At 53.3% G+C, this 21,527-nt stretch overlaps 1 protein-coding gene across 4 annotated transcripts; it reads left to right on the top strand.

The window, feature by feature from the left end:
* On the top strand, positions 1–18,846 carry DUOX2 (dual oxidase 2). Of its 4 annotated transcripts, XM_036300048.1 has the most exons (35): positions 145–284; positions 532–615; positions 738–821; positions 1,105–1,194; positions 1,386–1,550; positions 2,070–2,257; positions 2,418–2,619; positions 2,736–2,902; positions 3,332–3,392; positions 3,528–3,624; positions 4,066–4,156; positions 4,429–4,531; positions 5,080–5,243; positions 5,821–5,996; positions 6,199–6,317; positions 6,680–6,817; positions 7,055–7,168; positions 7,351–7,553; positions 7,786–7,968; positions 9,071–9,296; positions 9,376–9,469; positions 11,152–11,333; positions 11,872–11,941; positions 12,369–12,452; positions 13,176–13,354; positions 13,443–13,673; positions 13,837–13,936; positions 14,633–14,682; positions 14,974–15,101; positions 15,353–15,506; positions 16,626–16,855; positions 17,120–17,278; positions 17,624–17,779; positions 17,886–18,014; positions 18,331–18,846. In XM_036300048.1, exons 3-35 carry the CDS (start codon positions 752–754, stop codon positions 18,451–18,453), a joined length of 4,626 nt encoding a protein of 1,541 aa, XP_036155941.1. In that variant the 5' UTR covers positions 145–284; positions 532–615; positions 738–751; the 3' UTR covers positions 18,454–18,846. The 4 variants fall into 4 exon arrangements, with proteins under 4 accessions (XP_036155966.1, XP_036155958.1, XP_036155941.1 ...); XM_036300056.1 differs by lacking the exon at positions 7,055–7,168; XM_036300065.1 differs by lacking the exons at positions 13,837–13,936; positions 14,633–14,682 and having other exon boundaries at positions 140–284.
* Positions 18,847–21,527: the final 2,681 nt, after the last annotated feature.

The raw sequence follows: 21,527 nt of genomic DNA, 5'->3' as shown, positions 1-21,527 counted from the left end.
CGTTTGCAAGTCGCTCTCGGGACCCTGACTCCTTTTATAGCTGCACGGGCAGCGTGCCAAGCAGCGTTGGGGCTTGGAAGTGGGATCTGTCCGGGAAGAGATCATGCAAAGTAGAGGAGGCGGTCGTTATGCAAATGAGAGGAGACCTGCCTCCTCAGCAGGGGGTGAGCGCAGAGAGTCTAGCCGGTCACACCTGTAACCGGTCTAGCCGGAGTGGACACGCGCGCAACGTGCCTCAGAGGACCCAGAGCGCTGGGCGAGAGCGCAGCGGGGAGGCTGAGCTGGTGAGTGGCTGTGGGAATGGGGTGGTGGAGGCAGGAAGCAGAGCAAAAAAAAGCAAAGATTCCAAGAGGAAAAAAGACTTCTGATCCCCCACGGGGGCTCCAAACCAGTGGTTGGACCGGGGCTTGGGGCTTGATCTTCCCATCCCTCCAGTCCATGCACAGACATTCATTTCGGAGGATGGGGCGCTGCATGTCCTGGCCTCCAGCTTACTAGCCCCTTTCCCTTCCCTGCTTTCCTGCTTTCTAGGAGAAGCCGTTCCCCAGGCGGGGAGGTGAGGGCTGCTACGTCCGCCGTCCCCCCCAAAGAGCAGCGTGCCGGTGCGGGCTTTTGGTAAGGCTTCTAAAAGCTTCGCCCCAGAAGTGAAAACAGCTGATGCCTCCTCCTCCTGTGCCGACTGTAGGCTTTGGGGACGCCAGTTTTATGTCCCTCACATACCACCTCCTATTCCCCAGGCCGCAGGCTCGGCATGGTCCACGCAAGACCAGAGACACTGGTGCTCCTGGGAGCTCTGCTGACTGGATCCCTGGATCCGGCGGGTAAGCACTGGGCGCCCTCCCGGGGTGTCACTCGCTACCCCTGGGGTTGAGGGAAGGGAACAATGAAGTCAAGCGGTTCCCTGAGGCTGGAAGATCGGGTCAGATGGCTGCGCGGCTCAGCAGGCCGGGAAACTTCCCAGGGCAGACTCCACGCTGAGCAGACACAGCCACTCGGGTCGGTTTGCGGACGCTGGGCGGGCCAGAGAAGCTCGGGCTGAGGTCGTCGGGTACCCGGGGCGTCGCGGCGAGGCTAGCCCTGAGGGGGCCACTCTCTGACCCACAGGCGGCGCGGACGCACTCTCACTGCCCTGGGAAGTGCAGCGCTATGACGGCTGGTTCAACAACCTGCGGCACCACCAGCGAGGCGCGGCAGGTGCGTCCCGGCGCGGAGCGTGTGGGGGAGCGCACCGCCAGCCTCCGGGCTGCCTGCGCGGGGAACGCCTGTGCATCCCTGCCGGGGCCAGGAGACTAGGGAGAGGGGTCTTGTCCCTGGTGAGGGAAGAGGAGGGCAAAGTTCGGGGCTTGTTGGGGATGGAGTGCCCTCACACAGCCGGTTTCCTGTAGGCGGCCCATTGCGACGCCTGGTACCGGCCAATTACGCAGACGGTGTGTACCAAGCTCTGGGAGAGCCGCAGCTGCCCAACCCGCGCCGTCTCAGCAACGCCGCCATGCAGGGCCCAGCCGGGTTGGCATCCCGCCGCAACCGCACCGTGCTGGGGGTCTTCTTCGGTGAGGGCCACGTGGGAAAACACGAGGGCCGACCCACTGAAGCCCCCCTGCAAGTCCTCAGCCACATCCCCCCAGCCCCCACTAGGCAGCACGAGGCTTTTTTCATCTCAGAGGGATCTGGGGCTTCCATTCAGGGACCTTTGCTCCCATCAATTTTCTTTTACCCCTTACTCCAAACCCAGGAGTAACCCTGGCCCTCCATTATAGTTCTCAGGAGCTGAGTCCCCTGCCATGCTCTCCTCTCACTATGATCATCCTCTCCCTCCCCCCATCACGTCCCCCCTTGCCCTCCCCCTTCCACCCCCGCTAGAGGAGGGGTGGTGGAAGGACCTATTAGGAGATGGGGATTGGCTGGGGAGGGGGCTTATATTAATTATATTGATGATCACAACTTTGCAAATTAGAAAAAAGCCACAGAGCTGTTGGTAGCGCTTGCACTCAAACATCTGCCTTTCGGCTCTTGAGAAACTTGGCCACAGGAAGTGGCGATTCTCACCAGTTCGCACCCCTGGCACGCAGGCTACCACGTGCTCTCGGACCTGGTGAGCATAGAGAGACCTGGTTGCCCCGCCGAGTTCCTCAACATCCACATCCCACTTGGGGACCCCGTGTTCGACCCCAGCCGGCGCGGGGATGTGGTGCTGCCCTTCCAGAGGAGCCGCTGGGACCCCAAGACCGGGCAGAGCCCCAGCAACCCCCGGGACCTGGTGAGAAGGGCAAGTGGCGGGGCAGGAGCTGGATCCCAGGCGGGTGGGGCTCTGGGCTCCGGGTCTGGCAGGGTCGTGTGCGGAGAGGATCCCCCTCCCCCAAGGCCCTGGCCCTGGGCCCCCCTTACCCGCCTCGACTACCCACTTGCTCACCTGTCAGACCAACGAGGTGACAGGCTGGCTGGACGGCAGCGCCATCTATGGCTCCTCGCACTCCTGGAGCGACGCGCTGCGGAGCTTCTCTGGGGGACAGCTGGCGTCGGGGGCCGACCCCGCCTTCCCCCGGGACGCGCAGGAGCCCCTGCTCATGTGGATCGCGCCCGACCCCGCCACGGGACAGCGCGGGGCCCGGGGGCTGTATGGTGAGGCCGCGGGGCGCCGGGCCGGCGGGAGAGCGGGGCGGGCTGGGGTCTGCGAGGTGGCGCTCCCCTGGGTCACACCCGCTCCTCTCCCTCCTGTGTCCCCCTGGCGGATGCAGCCTTCGGGGCAGAGCGAGGGAACCGCGAGCCCTTCCTGCAGGCGCTGGGCCTGCTCTGGTTCCGCTACCACAACCTGTGCGCGCAGAGGCTGGCCCGCGAGCACCCGCGCTGGGGGGACGAGGAGCTGTTCCAGCACGCGCGCAAGAGGGTCATTGCCACCTACCAGGTCAGTGCCACGGCCCTCCCGCCCCACCCTCCTGCCCTGGTCCACGGGACTCTGCTCCCCTGCAGAGCCCTCCATCCTTGAACACCGGCCACCCAGAAACACCCTTTACTGGGACAGCTGGCGACCAGGACCGGGTGACCCGCCTTCCCTCGCTCGCAAGATCCCCTGCTCAGGTGGAGAGCTAAAGTCTAGGGATGACAGAGAGGCTAAGTGCCACTTACACAAGAGATTTAGCTGCCCCCCTGCCCCCCGGCCCCCCAATCGCTTGTTTTTGTGGGAGAGGCCTCAGCTCCTCTCCCATTTGAGTTGCCTTTCCCATGACTGCCCCTGCCTGGTCGTCCTCTCCCACTTAAGCCTTCCCTGGCTCAGATCCCTCCTGGCCTGGCAGCTGGAGCATTCGCCCCACCTTTCCTCTCTCTTAACCCTCAGAACATTGCTCTGTATGAGTGGCTGCCCAGCTTCCTGCAGCAAACACCCCCAGAATATACAGGTGAGGGCATGGGGGGCACCTGTGTTGAGGGAGGTTGTGATTAGGATCCATGGGTGGAAAGAAGACAGGTGGATGCCTGTTATGGGAGGATGGAGGGTTCAGGAGTTTATTTCTCCTATTCCTCCCATGGGGCAGGGTACCGCCCTTTCCTGGACCCCAGCATCTCTCCAGAGTTCCTGGCAGCCTCTGAACAGTTCCTCTCCACCATGGTGCCCCCTGGCGTCTACATGAGGTGAGGGAGAGGCTGGTGATGGGAAAGGAGGCACAGCACTGGTAGAGGTGGTGAATTAGTGGGCCTGGGGTCCTGGAGCGTTTTATACACCTCTACAATGACGTGAAGGAAGCAGACATTGTGGTCTTAAAACAGGACCCTGGGATAGGAAATTCAGCCTTAACAGGGAAATCTCCCCAGCTCCTTGTAATGACTGAACTTTATTTGCTGAGAGCAGGATTTGTCTATCAGCTAGATAACCCTTTTCCCTCCTTCCCTTCCCACCCTGAGTGGACAAAGAGCAACCTTTATCTTCAATCCACACACATTGCCAGGACTTCAAGGAAGTTCAGGGACTATCCCTCAGACTTGGCCAACCCCCTCTGAATCCCTCACCTAACTCAACCCCATTTTAGCTTCTTCCCTTAATCCCCTCACCACATTCTTGATTCCCCATTTCAGAACTGCCAGCTGTGATTTCCAGAATATCACCAACAAGGGTCTTAACACCTCCAAAGCTCTCAGAGTCTGCAACAGCTACTGGACTCGGGAGGTCAGCCTGGGGTCAGGGTCAAGGGAAGGTGGCTCAAGGTCAGTCTCATTACATAGGCTGGGGAAAGCAACAATTCCAATTCTTGAGTGTTGCTGATCCAGGGTGGTGGGAGATGAAGGGTAGGGGAATCAGAAAATTATCTGGGGACACCAGTTCAAGAGAGAGTCTGGGATTGGCCAAGGGACCTTTGTCCTTTGGTCCAAGGTTAGAGGGATTGGGCTTTGGGAAGGGACCTGAAAGCCTTCTTGACTGAGAGTCTTGTTTATTTCCAGAACCCCAACCTGAACAGTGCCCAGGCAGTGAATCAACTGCTGCTGGGAATGGCCTCCCAGATTTCAGAGCTGGAGGACAGGATAGTGGTTGAAGATCTTAGGGGTGAGCTCTGGAACCAGAAGGGAAAGGGGCCCAGAGGCCTGGCAGCCTGGGGATTCTTTTGAGTTAATCAACAGGTAGACCTATGGTACCTACAGTGCAGAGACAGAGATACACTGCAAATAGCCATTAGAAGAAAATAAGCTTTGAAAATTTCCCCTCAACTTACATTTTAGCGTTGTTTTCATTCTAAATTGCCTATGTCTGAGTATGTGGGGGAAGGGCGGCACCACAATCTCTTCAATGCTTAGGTCTCTAAACGTTTTCATTCAGTCCTGTCTTGAAGTTCAGGAGGTAAAGGCTAGGGAATGTTCTGCTTGGTAACTAAAACAGTCTTGAGTCTTAAGGGAAGAGACTTAGCAGAAAAAGTCTCTTGGGCCATGGTGACATGGACTCCACACCTAGGCAAGGATGATGTGGATACAGTCACATGTAGACAAGTGCTGGGGGCGGGAGGGGGGGAGGGTAGTGTCAACAGCCCAATTGGAGGCTATTGGGCAAAGAAGGGTTGAAGTGACTGAGCCTATAGTCTAGTCCTCTCCCCTCCGTAGATTATTGGCCTGGCTTTGGCAAGTTCTCCCGCACAGACTACGTGGCCAGCAGCATCCAGCGTGGCAGGGATATGGGGCTGCCCAGCTATAGTCAAGCTCTACTAGCCTTGGGTTTAGAAAACCCGAAGAACTGGAGTTACCTCAACCCCAATGTGGATGCCCAGGTCAGGAATAGTAATGATAATAATAGCAACTAAAGCTTTCCTGTGGCCCTACTGTTCCCGGTCCTTTACACATGTAATTCGTTTAATCTACATTGGGAATGTGGTAGGGTAGATACTACTATTATCCCCATTTTATCAATGACATAGTTGTGAAGTCACTCATAGATGCAGGATTTAAATTCAGCCACCTGATTCCAGAGTATGTTCCTCATCACTACATCGTACCATTCCTGCAGGGTCGCCCCTGGGTGGGTGTCATTGCCCTATTCCTGCGGGTTTCCTCCCCAAGAGTTGGGTGGCTTTGAAGCTGCTAATCATTGGGGCCAGGCGGTCTGGGTAGTGATGGTCACAAGATATATCCTTGGGCAATTGACAGTGGTCTCAGCATGGGCAGGGATACACTGGTCCTCCCACAAGATTTGCCACCAACCGAGGGGGCTGCCTAGAAAGAGGCCTGAACAGCAAGCCAAGTAGCTGATGGGGTTCTATGTTTGAGGGATGGGGCAAGAGTGGCTGCTCTCCCCAACACATAGACACACCTGTGTACACACATACCTCACCTCCTGTGGTTCCCCAGGTGTTGGAGGCCACAGCTGCCCTGTACAACCACGACCTGTCCCTGCTGGAGTTACTCCCTGGGGGGCTCCTGGAGAGCCAGGGAGACCCCGGACCCCTTTTCAGTGCCATAGTCCTAGACCAGTTTGTGCGTCTTCGGGATGGTGACCGTTACTGGTTTGAGAACACCAGGAATGGGTAAGGCCTGCCTGGCTCCACTTGGCCTTGGGCCCAGACCCTTTGCCTGTAAACAGTCCCCATGGGCTCTTGATTCCCAACTGGCCTCACTTTCTTCCCAGACCCTCTGGGTCTCTTTCCTCACCTGGGTACCTGCTGCTGAGATTGCTAGAGGCCTACAACCCCTTCCCATCCTCAAAATCCTTGGCTTCCTCCAACTTAGGCTGTTCTCCAGAGAAGAAATTGCAGAAATCAGAAACACCACTCTGCGGGACGTGCTGGTGGCTGTCACTAACGTGGACCCCAGTGCCCTGCAGCCCAATGTCTTTATCTGGCATGAAGGTAGGTGGCCTGGGAGAATACAAGAGATGGCTGCCAGAGAAAGAACCAAGGTTTGAGGGATCACTTGGTGCTGTCCAGGGAGCCAGGCACCAGGCAGCCCCCTCCGTGTTAGTCTAGGAGGCCTGCATTAGTCCATCTCCCCCGCTAGAGACTGGGCTAGTTTGCAGGCTGCACCCTGTGGTCAAGCTGTGGTGAGTGCTGTGAGATGAGATATGGGAGGGGACTTTTGGAGGGGAACATGTTCCAGTGAGGTGAGCCTGGGAGAGAGGAGGGTGCCTGGTTTTTTACAGAAGAAAGGGAGGATGCTTGGCCAAGGAGTAGGACCCTCAGGCTTTGAGACTCTTTTGTGCCCTCTCTCTCAGGTGCACCGTGTCCTCAGCCCAAGCAACTCACAATTGAGGATTTGGCAACCTGTGTGCCCATGACCGTGACTGACTACTTCGAGGGCAGTGGTCCTGGTTTTGGTATCACCATCGTGGCTCTCTGCTGTCTTCCTCTAGGTGGGCCCTTCACCCCCTCACCCATCTCTCTTCTCCTCCTCCCCCTTCCCATGGTCTGACCCTGCCGCTCATTACCGGCTGGCTTGCAGGGCTAGTTTCTTGGTATAGTCGAAGCCAGGCACAGTGAGCCTTGGGAGGCGGGGTGGGGGGTGGGGGGTGGGGGGCAGGCAGCCAAGCCTCAGTAAAGCTTCAGGTGAGGGGCTCCCCTACCCACTGGCTCCTTCTGATCCCCTTCAGTGAGTCTGCTTATCTCTGGGGTGGTGGCCCATTTCCGGAGCCGAGATCTCAAAAGATTACAAAAGAAAGGCAAAGAGAGTTTGAAGAAGGAGGCAGCCAAAGATGGAATACTAGGTGAGATGGGACTGAGGAGGAGGGGGTAGGTGGGGGCAGGGGGAGGGGTAAGAACCAGGTTACAATGTGGGGAGAAAGCCAGGTTTTGGGATGCCTGTTCTGACCGGTAGAGTGGAACTGGCCTGAGGGCAGAGGCCTGGGGACCTCTGCTGATCTGCTCTGCCCAATCATCTCCCCTGCAGCGATGGAGTGGCCAGGCCCTAGGGAGAGCAGCTACCCCGTCATCATTCAGCTGCTCCCAGACAAGTGTCTTCAGGTTCTGGATATGCGTCTCTCTGTGCTGCGCACCATCCAGCTGCGGCCCTTGCAGCAGGTCAACCTCATTCTGTCCAACAACCGTGGATGTCGCACCCTGCTGCTCAAGATCCCCAAGGAATATGACCTGGTACAGCCCATCCTGCCTCCCCTCTCACAGCGAGTCCTCTCGAGTCACCCTCTTCTTAGCTACAGAGCTCATTGTGAAGGCTGATTGTGGGAGAGGCACTCCTTTCAGAGGTCCCCTACCCTCCTTCTGACCCTCTTGGGCCACTCACCTATCCCCAACCTAAGGTTCTCTGAGGGGAGGCTGAATCAGAAGCTCAAGCTCTGAGCATTGGCTCAGCCTTCCTCCCACCCAGGTGCTGCTGTTTAACTCTGAGGAGGAGCGAAGAAGCTTCGTTCAGCATCTGCAAGACTCCTGTGTGCAGTGGGCTCTGGGTCTCCACAGGGCTGAGATGGGTGAGAATGAGCTGTTCAGGAAGGCTGTGACCAAGCAGCAGCGGGGCCGCATCCTGGAAGTCTTCTTCAGACACCTTCTTCAGGTGCTATGGCTGTGCCTTTTGCAGATAGGACCAACCCATGGGTTGGAGGAAACCTTGGCCTGATAGGACTCTATATGGGTGAACTAAGTTTCTGCTGTGTGGGCTGGAGACATCCTAGCTTTGCCACTCACTGTCTGTGTGACCTTAGGCAAATCACATGACCTCTGCTCTGTATCTTAGTTTCCTCATCTATAAAACAGCCTATTAAAATAGGATTCATCCCATTTGGTTGTTGTAAGGATTCAGTGAGACAATCTACATTAGTGGTTCTCAAAGTGTAGCCCCTAGACGAACAGCAGTAGCATGAACTTGGAATTTGTTAAAAATGCAAATCTTTAGCAGCCCTCACCCCCCTCACCTCGCTCCAGACCTAGTGAATCAGGAACTCTGGGGTTGGGGCCCATAAACCCGCCAAGGGATCCTGATACACTCCAACATTTGAAGAACACTGTTCTATGTAGTGTTTAGCCCAAATGCTTGGTACAGCAGATCTTCTGATATCTTTGATGAGATGACATAGGAACTTAACTCAAGCTTATATCATGAGCCTATGGTAAAATTGGTTTTGTTGTACCTCCTTTTGCTTAAAGTCACGGGACCTATTGATGACATTAAGTGAGGACTTAACTGTACATTGTAGACATTTAACAAATGGTTGCTACATATAAATGACTTTTAAAATCTTGGAATAATGTGCAGAGACCAAATCAGGCACATGGCAGCTTGTCTGAATTGGTAAGAGAACATATCTCTAGCCTTTTCCTGCCTGTCCACCCATGTCAACTACATCTTCTGTCTTCAGTATAAGCTTTCTCACTGAGCAATCCCAAACTTTGCCCTTGCTGCTCCCAGCCAGGCCCAGCACCATTCCTACTGTATAAAGTTCCTGGATCTTGGGTCCAGGGAGAAAATGCTAGAGATTGAAGCCACTCCCTCTACAGGAGAACAGGGGCCCAAGGCAGGAGTATATCTGAGGACTAGGAGTAGCCACCAGGGCCTCCCTTTCTTAGTTGGACTTTGGAGAGATGTGAAGAGTCACTGAATTGCATTCAGCCAGGCCTCACTTCCTTCTCTCCTTCCCTCTACTGCTGCCTGGGTACAGGTGCTGGACATCGACCAATCTGATGCAAGGGCTCAGCCCCTGGACTCGCCACAGAAGGTACGAGAGGCTCTGACATGTGAGCTGAGTAGGTCTGAGTTTGCTGAGTCCCTGGGCCTCAAGCCCCAGGACATGTTTGTAGAGTCCATGTTCTCTCTGGCCGACAAAGACGGCAATGGCTACCTGTCCTTCCGGGAGTTCCTGGACATCCTGGTGGTCTTCATGAAAGGTAGGCGGATGGTGGGCCATTCCAGGAGCCAGGGTTCTTTCAGCAGAGAGATGACCTGTATCCCCCTTTCTCTTCCCAGGCTCCCCAGAGGACAAGTCCCGTTTGATGTTCACCATGTATGACCTGGATGAAAATGGCTTTCTCTCCAGGGAGGAATTCTTCACCATGATGCGGTACGGGCTGGGCCCCTCTAGCCCTGAGACTTCCTGATGTTTTCAACAGGAAAACAAGTCAGGTCAGAGGAGTGTAGGCAAGGAGGCAGCCTCCACTGAGAGCTGGCCCTCAGTGCGTCCTAGACTCTCAGAGCAGCCAGCTTCAAAAGTTTGACCCTTCTGACCCCAGTATAAGCCTTTCTCACTTAGCATTCCCAAACTTTGCTCCAGGAGGGTCAATATCTGCACTTTCACATCAGCCAGAAAATTCTCCCTCCCTAGTTAGAAAAAAAACAAAAAACAAAACCACAACCAACACTAATATGACCACTAACGAAAGTCCACTAACCCCTTCTGGATGCTTCTGGATCTTTGTGAAGTCTACAGCATGCCTAACACTGCTCTATACAGTGAAATCACAGGTGGATGGAGCATGGACAACCTTAGTCACTCTTCCAATATCAATCACCCTGATTAGCAGGAGGAGGAACACAGACAGTTCCCCTATTTTTTGACCCTTCTCTCTTACTGCCCCTTAAGCCATTTCAGGTTGTAGTGTCTTGATAAAGATCAGTTTTGAGACTTCTTATTCCTGAAGACAATGCTCCAGTAACACAGTCCCCTTCAGCTCTATAAGGATGGGGTTCATGCCTTCTTTGTTTCCTGCTGAATGCACCTCCTCTATGCTGTGATTGGCACATAACAGGCATTCAATACATGGTTAACTGAATAAGATGGAATAAATGAACAAATGAATGAATAGAATGCATATAATAGCTCAGGACCTTTTAAATGTCCCCCCCCCCCCTTTAAGCCTTTCTATTGACTTCTGTATTCCCCTTGACTGCCTCATCCCTCTCACAGTCCAGATACCACAACTGGACATGGGCTTCTAGAAGGGATGGGGTGAAGTTAGCTGACTGCAGTCTGTACCATGCTGGGTGTGCCATTGCAGGCCCAGGCCAGAGTACATCCTATGGAATTTAGGAGAGGGTCCCTGCCCCCAAGGCATGAGCTTCCACCTTCTCATCCTATACTCAGTGTGTGGACCTTCCTCAGTCTCAGTGGGATGATGTGTTTCTCAGTGTGATAGCAGTGCTTGCTGTACGGTGTGGGAAAAGCTCTTTTTCTTCTGGGCTCATAGTTTCATCCCAAAGCACAGCTTAAGAAAAGAGTATGGCTACTGCTGCTGCCACTATGGGTGCTGTCTGATTGGGTGTGGAAACAATCCTGTCTGTGCTTTGAGGTTTTGGCACGAGGAAGCAGCAGCCATTGAAGCTATCTCCTCCCCCTCCCCCCAGTTTTCTATGCCCCCACTGGACTGTGAAAGGGGGAGCCCAGCGATGGTGTAGGAGACATAATACGAGAGAGACCCTGTCAGAGGCAGAGACCCTGTCATGGCACCATGGCATACCTGGACATGTCCCTACACTAAGTGGACATTCATCCCAGCTGTAGATGTCTCCCTGTTTGAAGGTTGCTATCTTTCATTGGTCAAGGTCATTTTCAGTTTTGTTCTGCCTTTTGAGCTCGTGGTCACCCCACCCAGCTTAGTGTCAGGTACAGGCTGGATGAATATCTTCTTGGTGTTATTTCCAGGGTCACTGGCAACAACATTAGATCATCCATGGCCCATCCCACTCTGCACTTGCCTGAGTCTGACCTCACCAGGTAACAGGCTGCTCTCTCTGGTCCTCTCCCAGGTCCTTCATCGAGATCTCCAACAACTGCCTGTCCAAGGCCCAGCTGGAGGAGGTGGTGGAGTCCATGTTCCGGGAGTCAGGCTTCCAGAACAAGGAGGAGCTGACATGGGAGGACTTCCACTTCATGCTGCGGGACCATGACAGTGAACTCCGCCGCACGCAGCTCTGTGTCAGAGGTGAAGGTGTGTGAGTATGTAAGGAATGGTCAGAGTCAAGGAAGGGTGTGTCCTCAAAATGAGACTTCCTGATGTATAGAACCCAGATCCCATTTCTGTCTTAGTCCTTGGTGCTTAGCACTGAGTCAGGCATGTGTAATCAAGGGTGTACTACAGCCCTGCACAAAAATGCCCACTGAGGATTCAAGAGTGAGCTGAAATCCAGCCTACATTCTGCCCACCAAGCCATGTGCATTGGTCTGGATTGTATCTGGCCAGAGGAAAAGGCACTGCTTTCTTTACACAAAGGATCTGCAGGCCCAGGCATCTACCTGGAGAGGGCTCCTTTTCCTAATGGCACAGAATTGCCACATTGTCTAGCAGTGGCTGCCCCGTGTGCAGTGTGGGGAGGGAGGGGAACAAAGCTGGAGCAGGAGATGAGGACATGAGCAAGTCACTGACAAGTGCCATGGCACCCTTCCCAGAGGGCTGGGTGGTGTTGGAGGGACAGTCTTCCACCCCACCCCGCCCACCTCATGGGGAAGCCTCTTATTTTTCTTTCCAGGTGTTGGAGACATCTTTAAACCAAACATTAGTAGTCGAGTTTCATTCATCACTCGAACTCCTGGAGAACGGTGAGCAGGAATGGGGCGTTGGGAAGTCCAATTGGCCAGGTACCCTGCAAAGAAATGAAGAAAGTAGGGCTGGCTGAATCTGACCCTGGGGTCAGTCATTGACCTATGAAAGATACTCTTAGTGCATGGCTAGTCCTAGCCCAAATTCTAGCTGCCTCCCACACCCCATGCTGCTCAGGAGCCTGGCTCTCTCCTGCCACTCCAGGACAGAACCATCCTATAGAACACATGACCAGATCATATTTATTCATTCTGCCTTGTCTCCTGTCTGCTCCTCTCTGACCAGTTTTATGGGCAAGTTGTGTGGGTAGGATGGGTCATAGGATCCACTCCTACCCTATCCCACCCCATCCCTGAACTCTGACCTGACAGTTCTCCTCTGGCTGCAAAGACAAGGGGAGAACTAGACCCACTTTCCTCTTCTCAGCTCCTGCTCCCAGGGAGGGAGGCTCCCTGCCTCAGAAGCCCGAGAGCTTGGAGGACCTGGGCTGAAGAAGAGGTTTGGCAAAAAGTAAGTGTTTCCTACACCCCTGGGCCCAGGAGACATGGGGAGAGATCTCAGGGTCTTTGGGTTCTGCCCACACCACCTGACACACAAGAGACCATCCTGAGTCTTATTCCATCAGTACCTAACTCGATTGGAGGGCTATAGAGTCAAGTGATCAATATCTTAATGTTCAGGCTAGAATCTGGCACTCAGACGTGACACCAAGTCTCCTGGCTCCTGCCTGCTTTGGGCAGAGCAGTGAAGCCTATGCAGGGAGCAGGAAGAGGGAAGGACAGAGCAGACAGGAGGAAGAGGGAGGAGAGTAGTGGGGAGACAAAGGAAGGAGTGGATAAAACAAATAAAGATGAGAAGCAAAGGTTTGGGGGGTTGGGAGTCTGCCCCCAAAAAACTTATTTTGTGGCCCATCCTGTCCCCCAGGGAGTCACCAGGTCTCCTTCATGGAGTGATTTTTTAAAAATTTAAATACATTTTTATTGATTTCAGAGAACAAGGGAGAGGAAGAGAGAGATGGGAACATCAATGATGAGAGAGAATCATTGATCAGCTGCCTCCTGTACATCTCCCACTGGGGGCTAGCAACCCAGGCATGTACCCTGACCAAGGAATGGGATCGTGACCTCCTGCTTCAGAGGTCGATGCGCAACCACTGAATCACACCGGCCTGGCTGACATTTAGGGGAAGCCAGGGTGCCTTGACCTTACAGCCAACTGCCTTCCCGGCTGCAGGGCAGCGGTGATCTCTCCGCCGCTGTACACGAAGGCGCTGCAGGAGAAGAGGCAGAAGGGCCTGCTGGCCCAGAAGCTGCAGCAGTACAAGCGTTTCGTGGAGAACTACCGGCGGCACATCGTGTGCATCACGATCTTCTCAGCCATCTGTGCGGGCCTGTTTGCAGAGCGCGCCTACTGTACGAGCTCTGGTTTGGGGCAGTGGATGGGCGAAGGGAAGCCCTCTGGTTGCTCTTCCCGCTCCTCAGCGTCCCACTCTGTCCCCAGACTATGCTTTCGCCTCGCCACCCTCGGGCATCGCACAGACCACCTTTGTGGGCATCATCCTGTCGCGGGGCACGGCCGCCAGTGTCTCCTTCATGTTCTCTTACATCCTGCTCACCATGTGCCGCAACCTCATCACCTTCCTGCGGGAGACCTTCCTCAACCGCTACGTGCCCTTCGACGCCGCCGTGGACTTCCATCGCTGGATCGCCATGGCTGCTGTTGTCCTGGCTGGTACGTGGCTCCTGGGGAATCTCATTGCTGCAGGCCCCTGGGACTAGCTGTGGGGGAAATAGTGAGGTGACTGGAACTACTTTTACTTCCATTTCTCCCCCTGTTCCTCCTCATTCCCTTGGAGTTGCCCAGGGTGGCATCTCTAACGGTCTGTCTCTTTCAGTTCTGCACAGCGCTGGCCACGTGGTCAATGTCTACATCTTCTCAGTCAGTCCCCTCAGCATGCTGGCCTGCATCTTCCCCGGCGTCTTTGTGAATGATGGGTCAGTTCTGGGAGGGTCCCCTCGGGACACCTGGGCACATCCAAGGGTATACTAGAAAAGAAATAGATGGTCCCAGACACTCCACTCCCTCACTGAGTGAGGGTGAGATGCCAGCCTCCTTGGGGAAGCTGAGAGGGGAATTCCTCAGCCTCAGGAAGGAAGCTGGCCATGATTGGCCAGGGAAGGAGTTTGGGAGATGAAGTTGGAGACTCCCACATGCACCTGACACACATCTCAGCCTATTAGCCATTCACTGGGCAAACATGTATGGAGCACATTTGATGTGGCCATCCAGGAGCCAGAGAGTAGGGATGCCAAGGCACATGCAATCACTCAGCAAATACTTACTGGGCGTTTACTATGTGCCTGGCACTGTTTGAGCTTAGGGATAGGGCGCTGAGCAAAACACATACCCCTGCCCTCACTGAATTTATAGAACATGAACCAAGCACTGAAGGAAGCAAAGATCAGGCACAGTAGGAGAGTTCAGGACAACACTGGAGGAGGAATTGCTGAGAGAGCAGAGGATGAAACTGTGGGAGATTGGGTGGCATGTTCCTTGGAAGTTATGGTGGGCCCTCTGGGTGGAGGCCCAGCAACCTCAGCCATCAGGGCCGGCAGGAAGAGAATCATGTTGTGACAGTGGCGGAGCCCCTCCTGCCCCAGCCAGAGGTCCCATGTGCCTTTGCCCCACAGGTCCCAGTTTCCCCAGAAGTTCTACTGGTGGTTCTTCCAGACAGTCCCAGGTAGGGAGTGGGGCTGTGTGAGGGAACTGGGGGTACGGTCTGAGGACTTCTGCTTTTGTCTTCATGTTCCCATGAACACATATGTGTGTATAATAATTAGCGATTCTCTTGCTAGCCTCCAGGACAAGCCCCAGCTTCAGCTCCCTCAGGCAGGCTGTCCTGGGAACTAGGGAGGGGAGGGATGAGGGAGGTCAGAGAAGGAGGGCAGAATGGGGGAAGAATGCTCTTTGCATCCTCAGTCCAGGCTGAAGTCCTGAGATGCTTCTCTGTCCCTGCATCCCGTACCTCCAGGTATGACAGGAGTGCTTCTGCTCCTGGTCCTGGCCGTCATGTACGTCTTCGCCTCCCACCACTTCCGGCGTCGCAGCTTCCGGGGCTTCTGGCTGACCCACCACCTCTACGTCCTGCTCTACATCCTGGTGAGGGACGTTCCTGGGCAGGGCCTGGCCATGGGGTAGGAATGAGCGCTCATGATGGGAGGGGGAACAGGCTGAATTGGACACAGGATCTCAAACGGAGACCTTCAGATCTGAGATCCCAGTCTCTGAAGCTGATTCCATCCTCATTACCCAGCCCAGGCCCAAGGCCCAAGCAGAATGTATCTGGGCAAGGGGAGGGCAGGAAGGGGGCCTGGCTGGGCCTTAGCTATATTAACTGGCTGTGTCTCCAGATCATCATCCACGGCAGCGTTGGCCTGGTCCAGCTGCCCCGTTTCCACATCTACTTCCTGGTCCCGGCACTAATCTACGGGGCGGACAAGCTGGTGAGCCTGAGCCGGAAGAAGGTGGAGATCAACGTGGTAAAGGCCGAGCTGCTGCCTTCAGGTACCAGGCCTGGCCTGACCCTGGATGGGGAGCACGGGAAGTTGACTCAGGGTGTGTGGGATGACAGCTTTCCAGGCCTCCTACCTCACCTTGAGATAGCCTCTCTGGGACTCCTGCAGCATTCCTGATGCAAATGCAGTCCCCGGAGGACTTGTAGACAGTGTGAAGTGACTAGAAAAGAGATGGCTGAAAGTGCAGATGAAGGCGTTTAAGGACAAGAGAGACCCCCACATGTGTGGCCTGGGTGCAGGGCAGGAAACCATATATCCCTTTCACGGCCAATTCTGCAGAGCAATCCCCTTTCAGAGATAGGCCAACGGCTCGATTGTGAGACTCTTGCTGAGAGCCAGTGCTGGCTAAAGTGGGCATTCACATCGCTGTAGAGGGTGCTGAAGATGATTTTAGGTGTCAAGGAACCATCCAACCTTTAGGACTCACATAGTAAGAAAATTAACCTCATTTCTACTTTATTTCAATCAAGATTACTTAAGGACAAAGTTGCAACATGGTGTTAGTTGGCTTTTGTACTCTCCAATACCTGCAAATCTCCTTCTTCAGCAAAGAGAGAACAGGCCCGGGGTTCAGCTCTGGTCAGGCCACAAAGGGTATCCAGAAAAAATTTGATAAAACGTGGTGCCTTCTATTTAGAGGACATGATATTGGTTTTCCACCAACCTTAGTGACCTACACCTAGTTGTCAAGGTAAATCAAATTGAAAAAGTAAGTCAATTCAAAGAAAAACATAAGCGATAGTTCAGGAGTTATGCAGATATGGCTATAACAGTGGAGGTTTGGTAAGTACTAAGTTGGCCCCTGGGGAACCTGAGGTTCCCTGAACCAGTAGGCTTGTATCCAGGACAGTGGTATTGGACCTGAATCCTATGTGGGAAGAGAGATCTGAGAGAAGAGAGGGTCTGCAACAGGGGAGCAGAGAAACTCTCATGTTACCCAGGAAACAGAGGAGGGGGGCCTCTGACTCCCAGCCCCAGGAGCCCAATTTGCTCAGACCATGTGACTATTCCCTGTGCCTCAGGCATGTGAGAGGACAGGGTACCTGCCAGTCCTCAGGTTCCAGAAACAAGCCTTCTAATCCCTGCCCTTCTCTGCCCATGACCCCAGGGGTGACCCACCTGCAGTTCCAGCGGCCCCCAAGCTTTGAGTACAAGTCAGGACAGTGGGTGCGGATCGCCTGCCTGGCTCTGGGGACCAACGAGTACCACCCCTTCACACTGACTTCTGCGCCCCATGAGGACACGCTCAGCCTGCACATCCGGGCGGCAGGGCCCTGGACCACTCGCCTCAGGGAGATCTACTCACCCCCAACCAATGGCTCTGACAGATACCCAAAGGTGCCCATGATTGGGAACCACTTTGGGGCTCTGGCATTGGCAGACGTGTCTCTGTCCTCCTCCTCCCAGAGTCTGGAAGCACTAGATACCTCAAGGCCAAGCTGGGAGAGGGTTGTTTGCCTCAGAATAGGCTCGAATGTACCTGCATCTTTCTTCTCCTTATACTCACACCCCAACTCCTGCGCCGCCCCCCCCCCCCCCCGCCCCATTTCTAGCCTCAGAGCTGGGGCAGGTAGGCTCATTCCATCCCCCTTCTGTTGGCAGCTGTACCTTGATGGACCATTTGGAGAGGGCCACCAGGAATGGCATAAGTTTGAGGTGTCAGTGCTGGTGGGAGGAGGCATTGGGGTCACCCCCTTTGCCTCCATCCTCAAAGACCTGGTCTTTAAGTCATCCTTGGGCAGCCAAATGCTCTGTAAAAAGGTGAGTGTCTCTCTCCCATTCTTCAAAGGAATCCGAATAGATGGACTGTGTTCCCACATCACAACAGAATAGCATTAGAAAAAGCCCCTGGCTCATAGGCACTAGGTCTGCCAGGGCCACTTATACCGAGTTTTCTATGTACCAAATGTTCTGACGGAGGGTAGGAAGTGTAGCCAGAAGGGCCTCTGCTTGAATCTGTTGTTTAGAAGCCTTGGGCCAAGCTTGTGGGTCCTGACAAAGGGTCGGTGTCTGTGGGTAATCTGGGGCTTCCTAGCTGCTCTGCAGAAGGCATGCGGGGTGGAGGAACCTTGAGTTGAGTCCTCAGCTCCAGCCATGTGTCCCCAGATCTACTTCATCTGGGTGACACGGACCCAGCGGCAGTTCGAGTGGCTGGCTGACATCATCCGGGAGGTAGAGGAGAATGACCACCAGGACCTGGTGTCCGTGCACATCTATATCACTCAGCTGGCTGAGAAGTTCGACCTCAGGACCACCATGCTGGTACGTCAGGGCTGGCCGGGCAGGATGGGTGGGTTACCATCTAGGCTAGGAGCTGCCCTGGTTCTGCCTGGCTCTGACCTTCTTCCTCCAATCATTCTTCTACCAGTACATCTGTGAGCGGCACTTCCAGAAGGTGCTGAACCGGAGTCTGTTCACGGGCCTGCGCTCCATCACCCACTTTGGTCGCCCCCCTTTTGAGCCCTTCTTCAACTCCCTGCAGGAGGTTCACCCAAAGGTTAGTCCCAACATCACCCATCTTGGGACTCTGGCCTTCCCCACCAGGACATCCTGACCTGTAAGCACCCTATGGCTCTATCTTGAGTGGAACGCCCCCCCCCCCCCGCCCCCGCCACTGAACTTGGCCCAAGATAAGGAAGGCTTAAACTCCCCACCCCCTTCCCATCTCCAGCTCAAGTCTCCTCCTTATGGTCTGGGGTTGATGCCCTGGTCATTCCAGACAGGCTTCAGCAGCAGCTTCCTCCTGGAAGTGAGCCTCTCAAGCCTGCAGGAAACTTCTTTCTGAAACCACTCTCCCCACATGCACTTGACAGGTACGGAAGATCGGGGTATTCAGCTGCGGCCCTCCAGGAATGACCAAGAATGTAGAGAAGGCCTGTCAGCTCATCAACAGGCAGGACCAGGCCCACTTCGTGCACCACTATGAGAACTTCTGAGCCCACCCTCCCTGGTGCCTGCTTCTCCTCCGAGGACTAGCCCACCTGGCAGTTTCTTTGTCAGAATTCACTTCTGGCCCCAGTTGGACAGCCGCTCCCTCATTACCCCACACACACATCTCCCATGCTCTGCGAAGGGAGAGGAGCCCTGGCCTGTATGGTTTAGTTGGTGGAGCATCATCTTGTGCATTGAAAGGTCACCAGTTGGATTCCAGTCAAAGCACATGCCCGGGTTGCCAACCTCATCCCTAGTAGGGAATGGAAACAGCCAATGGATGTTTCTCTCTCCCTTCCATTCTCTCCAAATCAATAACAACTTTAAAAAAATCTCATCTGCACCCCTATGTTCATAGCAGCACAATTTACCATAGCTAAGATTTGGAAACAGCCTAAGTGCCCATCAGCAGATGAGTGAATTAAAAAACTGTGGTACAGCCCTAACTGGTTTGGCTCAGTGGATAGAGCATCGGCCTGTGGACTGAAGGGTCCCTGGTTCAATTCCAGGCAAGGACATGTACCTTGGTTACAGGCACATCCCCAGTAGGAGGTGTGCAGGAGGCAGCTGATCGATATTTCTCTCTCATCGATGTTTCTAACTCTCTATTTCTCTCCCTTCCTCTCTGTAAAATCAATAAAATATATTTTAAAAAAACAACTGTGGTACATCTACGCAATGGAATACTATGCCGCCATAAAAAAGAAGGAACTTTTGCCATTTGCAATAGCATGGATGGAACTGGAGAGCATCATGCTAAGCGAAATAAGCCAGTCAGAGAAAGATAAATATCACATGACCTCACTTATATGTGGAATTTAATGATCAACATAATTTGATGAACAAGAATAGATCTAGAGACAAATTGGGGGAGGGAGGGTAAAGAGCAACCAAAGGACTTGTATGCATGCATATTAGTACAACCAATGGACACAGACACTGGGATGGTGGGGGCTTGCCCGGGGTGGGAATGGCTGGGGGAGAGGGGGTCAATTGGAGAAAAAGAAGAGATATACAATTTAAAAAATCTCATCTGTAGAATTAAGATACACCTAGATTCAAACTTGGCTGCTCTACTATTTACTATCTTTGGGACCTTTGTTTTCTTTAAAAAAAAAAAAAAAAAGGAAAGGAAAGGCAACCCCTACAGCTCAAGTCACTGCAGGTTGTGGCAGACCAAGTTGGGAGAGGACAGCCCCTGCCTTATGACAGCTGTGAAGGTGAAGAAATACAATAGTATTTGCCTTCAAGAGGTTCCCATGTCTGTTTATCTTCCACAGAATCAATGTGGAAGATATTTTTGGTATTTTCTTGGCCTAGGCATCTGAAGGAGGATGGTATGGGGATGTGAGAACAGGGCTGAGTGAGAACCTCCTCAGAGCCCAGTTGAGCTGTGATGCTTAGAACCTGGTCAGCCCAAAGTACCTCAATTCAGTCTCTAAGGCCTTTCCCTCCTTCTCACACTCCACCCCTTTATGTTCCAAGAGGGTCAGGAATCCTGAGGAATAACCTGGGAACAAAGGTGATGCCCCAACCCTGATGTTCCTGGTGTCAGCCAGCAAAGCCCATTGTCCTGACCTCCTGGCGGGTCCTCTCTGAGCCCACAGGAGACGCCCTAAGACTCTGGGACCAAGGGAGTCCAGGTTGTGGGCCAGACATCCAAAACTCCTTCCCAGTTCACCTCCACAGCAGTTGGGTAACCAGCTGACTTGGTTTACCCAAGGTTCTCCCAATTTTAGCACCAAAAGTCTTTTGTCCTAGGAAATCCCTCACTCCCAGGCAAATCAGGACCGTTGGCCACCTTACACAGGAGTCAACCTGGGATGTCATCTCCAATTTTGGTTCTTTAAGAACCTTCCTTTTCCTTCCTTAACTTGCTCTTTCCTAAAAAGCTGAGCTTTAAGTTTTTAAAAATGTTGGTATAATTTATATTCAGCAAAGTGTATACATCTTAGAGTTACCATGTATTACTTAGTGTTACCACTACATCTATATCTCCCCAGAAACTTCCCTGTTCCCCTTAGTCAGTCTCCCCCAAACCCTAGAAGCAACTGCTGCTGTGATTTCTCCAGATTAGTTTTGCTCATACTGAATATACTCTTTTGAGATTGGCTTCTTCACACAACACAGTGTCTGTGATTGGCCCATGTTGTTGTATGCATCAGTAGTTTGTTCATTTTTATTGCCGAATTGTATTCCATTCCAGAGATGTACCACAGTTTGTATATCCATTCTTCTGTTGATGGACATTTGGGTTGTTTTAAAATTAAGAATAGCTCTAGCCGCCCTAGCCTGTTTGGTTCAGTGGATAGAGCGTCAGCCTGTGGACTGAAGGGTTTCGGGTTCGATTCTGGTCAAGGGCACATGCCGGGGTTGCAGGCTCGGTCCCCAGTGCGGGTGTGTAGGAGGCAGCCAATCAATGATTCTCTCTCATCATTGATGTTTCTGTCTCTCTCCCTCTCCCTTCCTCTCTGAAATCAATAAAAAATATTAAAAAAAAAATAGCCCTAGCCAGTTTGGCTCAGTGGATAGAGTGTTATGCTGTGGACTGAAGGGTCCCAGGTTCGATTCAGGTCAAGGGCAATGTACCTCGATTACAGGCTCAATTCCCGGACCTGGTTAGGGCAAGTGTGGGAGGCAATCAATCAATGTGTCCCTCTCACATCAATATTTCTGTCTCTCCCTCTCCCTTCAACTCTCTTAAAAATCAATGAAAAAATAACCTCTGGTGAGAATTAAAAAAAAAAAGAATAAAACTGCTATGTACATTCTTGTACCTGCCTTTTGGTGGAAATGATGCACTCATTCCTCTTGGGTCTATATCTAGGAGTGAAATTGTTGAGTCATGGAGTTTTCCAGCCAATAAGCCCAGTGGCAGGGAGTTTCAGGCCAGTTCCACATCCTTGCACCAGGCCCCTCTCCTTGTTGGTCTTACCCTTCTGCTTCTGACAGGCCAAATGCATTTGGATCCCAATCCTCTATATTGAAGGAATCTATGACAGAACTGGAAGGACACTGGATCAAGAGCTAAGAAACCTGGATTCTAGTGTGAATTTTACCACTACATCACTACAGAGAA

Source organism: Myotis myotis, unplaced genomic scaffold, assembly GCF_014108235.1.
Source record: "Myotis myotis isolate mMyoMyo1 unplaced genomic scaffold, mMyoMyo1.p scaffold_m19_p_1, whole genome shotgun sequence".
NCBI lineage: Eukaryota > Metazoa > Chordata > Mammalia > Chiroptera > Vespertilionidae > Myotis > Myotis myotis.
Note: the sequence above shows the minus strand (reverse complement) of the source record. Positions and strands in the feature narration are given on the sequence as shown.